The sequence below is a fragment of the Anolis sagrei genome, chromosome 3 (assembly GCF_037176765.1).
Source record: "Anolis sagrei isolate rAnoSag1 chromosome 3, rAnoSag1.mat, whole genome shotgun sequence".
In the NCBI taxonomy this organism is placed as follows: Eukaryota; Metazoa; Chordata; class Lepidosauria; order Squamata; family Dactyloidae; genus Anolis; species Anolis sagrei.
The window spans coordinates 90718551-90729813 of NC_090023.1; the positions used below are offsets into that span (position 1 = coordinate 90718551).

Consider the following 11263-nt stretch of genomic DNA (forward strand, 5'->3'; position numbering starts at 1 on the left):
TGCCTGGTAGGTATTTGCATTGTAATACTGATAATTCATCTCTACTTATTATTGATGCCTTTTTGGGGGCCATCTCCAACTCAAAGATATCACAGATTGTCATATTATTGTCTCAGAATGAAAAAACTGATATCTCACAGAAAATAAATAATAAGATTAAGAAGATTAAGACCAAAGAACATTTTTCCTGAGTGAATGGATGTGGCTTGTCACAAAGAGTTAAAGTATGACACACATATTTATGGTGTAGCAAGAGTTATGATGCTGCACAAATATAAAGGCTAGCTAAAAATGTTGAAATCTCACAGTGCCTGCATTCTTAGATTATTTCAGCATCCTTGCACTGAGACATCTGCGTGTTTGAGATAATAAATTATTCTCGTTAATGCAAGTGGGACATATGAGTGGACTGGATGAAAGCACAGTAATCTTCAGAGTGGCTGCCAAAATGGTCAAATTGGAACCTGAAGCAGATGAAACTCTAGTAGAGTTGAATCACTTTGGAATGAAGTGTGAACAGAAAAGCTATTAGAATAATTTACATTTGTCAGATTCAGCTATCTGATTGGTTTATATTTATAACAGTATTCTATGCCAGTAAAAAAATGGCAGAAAAGAAACAGTGCATGGTTAGTATTTTAATGTCACTTCTGAAACATTGAAAGTTTATTTGTCGATTGTTTGAATAAGCAGTAAATTCTATTGCTTTTAGAATTATTGTTAGTGGAAATTTGGTTTTATCTTTTATCACCTTCTATTTTCTCCTTTCCAGATATTACACAAGAACAATTTATCAGTTCCAGTTCCAAGAAGCACTTTGCAAAGCTGCTGGTCATACAGAAGAGCTTTACAAATGTGACATCACTAATTCCACAACAGCTGGTCACAAGTTGCGGTAACTCTCTTTGTTGTTGTGGTATACTTTCAAGTTGTCTCAGGTTTATGGCAACCTTAAGGTAGAACCCATCACAGAATTTTCTGGGGCTGAGGGCATATTTTTTTTCAGAGAATACCTAATTTTGCAGTTCAACAGAAGTATATGATGTGTCTTTTAGTGACATTTCAGATTTACCAAGCTTTCCTGAGAATAGGGTGAGAGCATACTTAGGATGCTTCTTTGACCAAGGGAACAGAGCAAAACCATAATCTCTCCATCATCAGATATTTCTGTCAGCATGGAGGCTTTTTGAAGAGCGAGTTTCTTGATTTTCCATTTTCTCACTCATACAGAGAGTCTTTGCACTACTAAACATTTCTCCTCTTCAGATATGACACTTTCCAGTTAAGGAAATTGATGGTGGAGAGAAGAACTAGGCACTCCATTGTCCCCATGCATGCTGAAAGCATTTAAATAGGACGAGAGAGTATATGAGGTGCCTCTGGCAGGTATTATCACTCCCACTGTTCAAAACTCTGAATAGGATTTATGTAGACTATATAATTGTAGATGTGAAATATACCCAGATAGAGGGGTGTGGCACTAGATAGGAGAAGATACTTAGATATATTTAACCAAGTAGCTGATGCAGAATACTGGCAAGGACTTTTTTGTTCCTTTATAGCTTGAAAAGTGTTTTTCATTGGATGAAGCAATTGAGTTTTATTCTTTAGGCAGGTCTCTCTGAGTAGTATTCTTGTTACTTTTTTATGGAGGTATGTTTTAGTGTGCACATTTGTAGTGTTTTTGCTGTGCTTATGTATTTTAATTGTTTTGTAACCTGCCTCAAGCCATGAAGAGAAGCGGGTAAGAAATAACAACAACAATAACACATCAGGACCTCAAAATCAAACCAGTACAAGTGGTCACACTGGTCATCGGCACACTGGGTGCTATGCCAAAAGATCTCAGCCAGCATTTGGAAACAATAAACACTGTCAAAATCATGATCAACTGCAAAGGGCCACCTTACTTGGATCTGCGCGCATCATTCAAAAATACATCTAGACCCTTGGGAAGTGTTCGACTTGTGATTTTGTGATATGAAATCCAGCATATATATCTTGTTTGCTGTGACATACTGTGTTTTGTGTCTGTAAAATTATTATTATTATTAGTAGTAGTAGTAGTAGTAGTAGTAACCCGTTGACACCCCCCCCCAGTGGTGCAGCAGGTTAAACTGTTGAGCTGCTGAACTTGCTGACCAAAAGGTTGCTGGTTCGAACCCAGGAAGCAGGGTGAGCTCCTGCTGCTAGGCCTAGCTTCTCCTAACCTAGCAGTTTGAAAACATGCAAATGTGAGTAAATTAATAGGTACTGCTCTGGCGGAAAGGTAACAGGGCTCTATGCAGTGATGCTGACCACATGACCTTTAACGCATCTATGGACAATGTTCTGCTTAGAAATGGAGATGAGCACCACCACCCCAGAGTCAGACATGACTAGACTTAATGTATTATTATACAACAGCATGCATGCAGATGAGGCTTAATTACCATACTGTTTCTTTCCCACCACAGAAATATGCTGGCCTTGGGGAGATCACAGCCTTGGACCAAGGCTCTAGAAAGTGTGACAGGAGAGACATCAATGAATGCATCGGCACTGCTTCACTACTTTGAGCCCTTGTATCAGTGGCTAATAAAGAACAACACCGGCAGATCTCTTGAGTGGGATACAACCTGGCGTCCATGTAGGTTGGGAAGTTGGTAACTAGACCGGGGCTCACTTTGGGGATGGACTTATGGCTGATGTCTGTGCTTTTATGCCTCTGACCTTTAGATAACAGACAAATATTTTGAAGCATATTTAATTTATTTAAATATACAGTGAGCTCTCAATATCAGCTTTGGTTTGGATCCAGGACCCCCTAGATGCTCAAGTCCCATTACATACAATTGTGCAATAGAATGGCAAAATATTTTTGAGCTATAGTTGGTTCAATCTGTAGGTGCAAAATATGGGGGTATGGAGAGCTGACTATATGTCAATTTTATTTCATTACATATTGTTGACAATTAGATTTTCCACTTAAGGTATCTCTTCAAAACCAAAAAAATGTGATTTCCTTTTATTAAGTTACAATGGGGAGCAAATCTATGGGCCTTTGTGATGAGGTCATAAGACAGAATTCTTTTGAAATCTATCTGACTGCAATCTTCAAATGTGACCAGGCTGATTTCAAGCAATGTGCCATAAGTGTACAATCCATTTTACCCCACTCGGTTGTTATTTTTAATGGATGATGCATGCACAAGACCTATATTAGGTATCCTTTACCAGGACAAAAGAAACAATGAACCACCAGAAGCAAACTGGTGCTATCAAAGTAAAGAAAATGCTTGTGAGGCATGAATAAATTTTAGAAATGAGTTGAAATGTTTAGTAAGACTTGTCTTTCTTTCCTTTTCTAGATGCTGATGATGAAATCAAAGTGAGGATCAGCCTGAAGGCAGCAATGGGAAGTGATGCAGTAAGTAAAATGACAAATGTGACATTATTGTCCTGCCTAAATAAAAATGCAGTATATATTTTAGTTCTGATAAGACAACATGAGCCACTAGGGACCCCTTCTCTGGCTGCCTGGGTCCTGAAGGATGACAGTTGCAGCCCTTTTTACCAAGGAAGCATTCTGATTGTGATTGTTGGCCTGAAGATTGCTGACAGTGTTGCTGGTGGCTTCCCTCTCTCATTGAAATCAAGGACATTTTAAAACTATTTAAACTTGGAGGGAACATGCATTTTTTTAAAATGCTTCTATCCACAAATGCATAAAAAGACCAAAGTCACATAGAATTCACAACCAAAATAATTGCTACAAATGCTACATTCAGCAAAGGACAAGAGGGATCCTCTCACCTCTGCAGGACTCTACCATATCCCATGCAGCTGTAGACAAGTCTACATGGGGACCACCAAACTCAGCATTGCCCAAACACGAATCAAAGAACATGAAAGGCACTGCAGACAAATTCAACCAGAGAAGTCAGCCATAGCAGAGCACCTGATGAACCAACCTGGATACTTCATATTATTTGAGAACACAGAAATGCTGGACATCTCTAACAACCATCAAGTCAGACTACACAGAGAAGCCATTGAAATCCACGAGCATGTGGACAATTTCATCAGAAAGGATGAAACCATGAAAATGAACAAAATCTGGTTACTAGTATTTTAAAAATTGTAAAATTAGGACAGTAAATAAAGAACAACAATGAGAAAACACTGGAATTCCAGGCAGGAAACAACCAGGGCCAGCTAACACCTCCCAACAAAGGATCCCTCCAGACAGCAACTAGCCAGGCTTTGAAGCTTCAAGACCATTAAATACTTGCCTCAAGCAGACAAGAGTTCTTTCTCCTACCCTGGACATTATTCCACAGAAATATAAACCTCACTTGCCTGGTTTCCAAGAAATTTCACAACCTTTGAGGATGCCTGCCATAGATGTGAGTGAAACTTCAGGAGAGAATGCCATACAGCCCAGAAAACTCGCAGCAATCCAAAATAATTGTTAATTTGTTTTATGAACTACAGCACAGATTGCATTTATTTGGAATCACATTTATTTGTTGGATTAAAAGAATCTAACAGGTAAAGGAAGTTAGTGACATGGACATTATCATGCAGTGATTTAAATGCATTTGCCCATTTCCCAAAGAATACTGTATATCTGAACACAGTGGTGATGCGTAAAGCATATCTTCACATCCCTTGCATTAAAATAGATGGGAATTTAAACAGCTCAATTTTAGCAAGATCTCCATCTGTGAACACCTGTATTCAGTTATTCAGATTTTAAAGTACAGACTGGGACATTTGTGAGGTTTGTGATGTCATTGAAAAGGGGGAAAAAATGCACACCAAACCATGTGTTCATTTCAAATGTGTACAAATTAGGATGCAAATATTTGAAAAACAGATTCATCTATTTAAATATGCACATATTTTGGAGAGATGTGCATAAAAGTATTCTTTTGAAGAAAGATAATGTAGATGTGGGGACAGAATGAGAATTCTGGTGGAAAATTGGAAAATCGAATGACAACCAGATTTCTACCAAAATGTATAGGAATTCGCTGTCTTAATTATCTAGCTAATTTATCTAGGAAGATGTGACCATAAAATAGGCCATGAGAAGTTTCAGGAAGAAAGCAAACATGGATTGGACCCCTATTGAAAACCACAAAGCTAAACCATTATTCCATAACATTAAAAAGTTGCTCAGTGAAAGCTCAAACTGAGGATAGCCAGTTTGATAGCAATGTAGATTATTTAATAGTTTTATACCCTTGTCATAATGGATCAATTCAGAATACTTTGAAATAGATAAGAATGAAAAGAGGAAAAATCAACCAGTGGGAATGAATGAATGGTGCCAGCTGGTACACAGAACTATTCATATATATCACTTTCTTTTGCTTCTGTAATGTTTTGCATGTGGCCCTCAAAATAACTATGTTGAATATATATGTGTATGTGGGTGGGTATATGTGTGCACACACTTGTGTTTGCATGGATGTGAGTGGGTAGGTTCATTTCAACCACTATACCTCTACAATTCCTTTGAGTTTAGGCTCTGTCGTTCGGATTGTATACTAAGGTCATGTCTGGAGATGTACTCAGAAGCAATTAGCAAGGTAATTCATAATTCCCCTGAGCCTGAGCCAGGCTAGATTAGTTCAGAATTGCTGAAGCAAACCTCACTGACTCAGCTTCCTACCTCACAGTTTATCATTTATATGTTTCCCAGGATAACAGCTGAAATCAATCATATGTACAGTTTCCTCAATGAAATTCAACTGTTCAGAGATTATTGCAGATAGAGCTAAAAGTTATTCCATCTAGTCTATTGTCTGAAGAGTACTTCTAGTGATGCAAGTCTAAAAACGTGACTGTTAAGTGAGATTATCCTTTTCAATTTACAGTACACATGGAATGCTAATGAAATGTATTTGTTCGAGTGCACAATTGCCTATGCCATGAGAGAATACTTTTCAAGAAAAAAGAATGAAACGATAGCATTTCGGTAAGTGTTTCTCTTTTCTTTTTGTTCATGGTATTATCACTGTAGCCACAGCAAAGGTGAAAAACTGTCACTGGATCCAAAATCCACCTATAGCTTCAACTAGTTTGGCCAAGATTCGGGGATAGATGGAGTTGTTGTCCAACATCACTATAGTTCTCCACCCAAGGATACAGGATCTGAGAGAGTTGCAGGATATTTTTCATGGCTACAGATAGGGAATAAGCCATGGGAACTTTTTATTATGGGTCTCTGTATGGATTATTTTGAAAGAAGGGATGTATATGGTTTTGGTTTTGCAATGGCATTGCATAAGGCCACAAGAAGGACATTTTTAAAGGAATTGATTCCTGGGATGAAAATTGTTTCCTACCTCTGTGGCAGACAACACTGGGTGCATCCATACTGTAGAATTAATGCAAGTGAGATGCCACTTTTAACTGCCATGTCTCAAATGCTATGGAATCATGGTGGTTGCAGTTTTACAAGGGCTCTAGCATTCTCTGTCAAAGTGTACTGGTGCCAACATTCCATAGCATTGAGCCATGGCAGTTAAAGTGGCATCTAACTACATTAATTGTACAGTGTAGATGCACCCAATAAATTAGCTATGTAAATGGCCAGACTTAGACAACTTGCTTTGAGACTAAGATATTCTTGGTCTCCAAAACCAGCTAAAGCAGTGGTTCTCAACCTGTGGGTCCCCAGGTGTTTTGGCCTACAACTCCCAGAAATCTCAGCCAGTTTACCAGATGTTAGGATTTCTGAGAGTTGAAGGCCAAAACATCTGGGGACCCACAGGTTGGGAACCACTGAACTAAAGGGTAAATCCCTGAGTAAAATCCAAGCTTGGGTTGTACATTGCCCTAAAATGAAAAGTTCATTGCAGTGGGAACTTTGAATGATAATCCCACTGTATAGGTTTAATGTGTAAAACATATCACCTTATGAAGTACAAGTATTGAAATCAATTACTTGAATCTTTAAAATAATGTATTCTGGATACTTCTCAGAAAATGATATATATAAGTCTGAGCTGCTAGTTAATTAAAAATAACATTTAGCTGCATATATTTCACTGATGTATACAGAGATCTCTAATGATTTACTTGGAAATTGTATCATTTTAAATAGTTTTAAGATGAATGCATGACTAATAGTAAACTCATTATTTCTCCATCAGATCCACAGATATCCGTGTGAAAAATGAGACACCAAGAATCTCTTTCTCCTTTACTGTCAGCATGCCTAATGACAGTGCCAGTTTGGTTCCTAGAGCTGAAGTGGAAAAAGCAATCAGGTGAACTTATGGTCCAGCAAATAGGGCACAAAATGCTCAATTGTGATGTTAAATCCCAGTTTCCCTTCTCCATACCAATCATGGTTTGCACAGATTTACAAGGAATATGAAACCATAACTTTGCTAAACAAGCCATCATTTCATGTTATTTGCAGATTTGATCAATATGTTTTCTCTAAGAATCTCTAGGTCCTTCAGCATGACTCTGTGGTCAGCTTCCATCAGATGTTTACCACAGAGTCTGCCAGAAGTTGACCATGCAATCATGTTGGAGTGTCTAGAAATTGCTTGAATGAATACTTCTCTAGATCTTCCAGCGTGTCCATGGTTAGTTTCTGGTGGAATTTGACTTTATAGTCACATTGAGGGATGTAGATTCCCAGAGAGATCCCTTCAGGCAAAAAATAGCCATTTTTATTTGCATTTTTTCTATTTCCATAGGGTTCCTGCACTCTTATCCCTGGCAAAAAGTGGAGGGCCTAATCTATAAGCAATTCAAGATGACTATAAATCTGATGTATAAAAACTGTCCACTTTATTTATCCACTACAAAATAATCAGAAATTATTCCATTTAGGAAAATAGTTTCTGTTTAGGTCTCACTAAGGATATGAATACATGTACTTATTGAGAAGCCCATTGAGTTCAGTAGGATTTACTTTTAGATAAATATGAGTAGGCTACAATATAATATCCACTTGAAAGTAAGTCCGATTGAATTCAGAAATGCCAAGGGTTACACAATATAAGCCTATAAAAGAAATCTCAACAAAAAGCAATTGAAGTCAAAACATATGTTTAAAATAGAGAAATTATTTTTCTAGTGTAGTACATATTTCAGGAAGAAGAGAATGGCTAATAGAGCCTTGAAAAGAAATGTAAGTTTGGATCTTGACTCTTTCAATTTACCTTTAATGAAAAAGTGGAGTAGGCAAAGTTAAGTTTTGGAGAACTTGAGAAACAAGGAGAAAACGAATAACGTGACAGATAAGCTAATTATTAAAAAGTAACAATAGTACAGGAGGCAAGGAAGGTAGAATCGGAAGCCTTAGGCTCATAAAACATTTTGCATTTTGGTTCTCATAGGCCACCCAAAATGTCCAGTGGTGAAGCACTATAATAGCTCATATCCAAAACAGCTATAGGGCTAAATGGAAAGCACTCTGCATCTAATATGTTATGGTGTGAGCTTTCTCATATTAGTGTTGTTTTTGTGTGCTGTCAAATCATGTCTGATTTATGGCAATCCTAAGGTGAATTTATCTAGGCCTGTCTTGGCAAAATTTATTCAGAGGGTTGCCTTGGTCATTCTCTGAAGCTGAGAGCGTATAACTTACCCAAGTTCATCCAGTGGGTTTCTATGACCAAGTAGTGATTCTGGCCTCGGATTCAAGCCCTAGTCCATCTCCCAAGCCAATATGCCACTCTTGATCATCCATGTGTTGAAAGGCAGACAATAACACTGATAAATAGACCCTACTCTTGCTTTACAGTATGTCTCGGAGTCGCATCAATGAAGCGTTCAAACTAAATGATGAAACTTTGGAATTTGTTGGAATCTATCCCACTTTGGCGCCACCTTATGAACCCCCAGTCACTGTATGGCTTATAGTATTTGGAGTGGTCGTTGGCATTGTAGTACTTGCATCAATTGCCTTGATCGTCATGGGAGTGAAAGACCGAAGAAGGTAAGGGATTGTTTGTTTGTTTGTTTATTTATTTATTTATTATTTGAACTTATATGCCGCCACTCCCCTGGGGCTCAGAGCGGCTTACAAGAACAGGCTGAAATTGAACACAATTTAAAAACAATTTAAAACAATTTATGAGCAGTTGTGCTCTTTCAAACTGATACAGACTCATTTTGCGTAGCAGAAGAAACTAAAAATATTCCTAGGTGACACTGTTTTGATCTAATTCAACAACACAGCAAAGAGATCCTGTTTATCAGTGGTGCTTCTTCAACCATTCAGTATACTAGAGTCTTGATTTAAGGTCAGTTTTGCATTTCTGGCCTCACAATGTAAATTGAGACTGATTTAAATGAGAAAAGCTGGTTACAAAGGGAATCATTGGAGACTGGACACTGTGTTCCAATTTCATTCAAGCTACCACCAATGTTAAGGAGGGTTTTTTTCTTCTTCTCCCTCATACCCTTGTTTTTTTTTTCCTTCCAGCAAGAAGTTGCTTTCAGACACTTAATTACTTACTTATTTAAGGGGTAATATTGTACATTTGAAGTGTTGTAAATCAGGAGTGTACTGACTGTTGTTCTTGATGCTAGCAAGCCTTGTATCAAATGTGCAGCTCTTATTACATACCAATTTATCCTTGTTCTATGCAGGAGAAGACAGGCAGCACAGAATGATTTAGTCCGAACCGATAGAGCCAACCCTTATCCAGACTATGGAGAAGACAAGTTCATGTCCCAAGAAAGAATTAACAACTCAACGGCATTCTAAAGCAATAATAACAATGATAAAAGCAGCCAGTTCATGACTCTTATTTATACTTGCAAATCAGTGCTAACTATATGAAACAGGAAGTGTTGCCTGAATGCAGCTCATGTTAAACGTTAAGTGGACAGCTGAAGCACTGCCGTATTCATGTACCACTAGTGTCTGGCAATTCTAACCAACTATTTTCAGTGGAATAAGCATGAACCAAAGACCCACACTAGTCTATGTCTAATGGGTAAGTGGTGATGGAAACAATCCCCTCTGAGCAGTTAGCAAATATGGTTAGTCAAAGCATAGTAGCCACCATCTATTCAACATTGCTGATGTGGCCCTGGTCAAACATTCAGAACCACATATTGGCCTGGATGCTAAATTGTTCAGGCAGCCTTGGCAACTATGCATGAAGTATTCATTTATTACACAATGCATATACATGGAGTCCATATACTTGTAGGATCGAAAGAGTTGCTATGTCAGAGATTAGTAATCAGGTTGTTAGTGTCTCTCTCCCTCCCACACCACCCCGCCAAAAAAGGATCTGAATGTTGACACAGAGTGAGTTCCTCTACTTATGCCTTTCTCTGTTAATGCTAATCCCACCTCATGAGAGAAAATACAGGTGTTTTACTCATATTAATACCGTTAGTGAGGAATGTATTGAAATGTTTCAAATAGCCAGCTATTTGTCTTGGAACACTTATTTTATTTGCTTACTCTTATTTTCGAGAGTTTTTTATCTACACTAAAAACAGACATTTAAAAGAAAATTTATTTTCATTCCTTCTTTTTTAGTACACGATTATTTTATGTAAGAGATTCAACTTGTTAGTAAACTTGAAATGACATGGCTCTTAAAAATATCAGTAGGACCACCTGTGTATAAGACATGGAGCACTTTATATTTATCTATGCAATGTCTACAATGAAAAGCTGTTTCTTACTTTGTTTCAATCTTTACAACTCCAGTGATAGAGCTGAATACATTTTAGTCCCAATTGGAGTAGACTCATCATAATCAATGATTTTTATATTAATTTTGATTGGGGGTGAAAATTATGTGACTCTCCAGATGTTGTTGAATGACAATTCCAGCACAGCCAATGGTAAAGACAGTCGGAGTTGTCACATAACCCCCACTTGTAGAATGAACCAGTAAGTTATTTCCTTTTCAATACATCTACCTAGGACTAAAATGTCATTTAGTCCACAGAATGGAAAGAAATAATAATAGCAGAATACTTTTACACGATGTGGGTTCCCCTCTTGATTTTCTTTAAAGTCTCATGTTTTTCAGAGGACACATTTTAAGACTTCTCCCACATGTGGAGAAAATGCTGCAAAGCTGTGTGCTGTGGGAACAATCAAGTCATCTATAATAGTTTGTCAATAACACAATCTGTTGCTGCCATATTCAGGCCATCCTCTGCCCTTCAGTTCTTCATACAGATCCTTTTGTAAAAATACTCATGCTGTAATCTGAAAACACACACATATTTAAATAAGAATAAATCAAGAAGCAAAGTCTGTGCAGTATCTCAT

The 11263-nt window shown here is 37.6% G+C and overlaps 1 protein-coding gene across 1 annotated transcript in view; it reads left to right on the forward strand.

Annotated features, from left to right (window-relative positions):
- ACE2 (angiotensin converting enzyme 2) overlaps positions 1-11247 on the forward strand; it is a 40858-nt gene extending 29611 nt beyond the window's left edge. Inside the window, exons 13-19 of the mRNA XM_060770011.2 lie at positions 773-895; positions 2457-2629; positions 3351-3409; positions 5868-5968; positions 7149-7265; positions 8759-8953; positions 9610-11247. Of these exons, the coding sequence (XP_060625994.2) occupies positions 773-895; positions 2457-2629; positions 3351-3409; positions 5868-5968; positions 7149-7265; positions 8759-8953; positions 9610-9727 (886 nt within the window). The 3' untranslated portion in view covers positions 9728-11247. The remainder of the gene's footprint in view (positions 1-772; positions 896-2456; positions 2630-3350; positions 3410-5867; positions 5969-7148; positions 7266-8758; positions 8954-9609) is intronic.
- Positions 11248-11263: the final 16 nt, after the last annotated feature.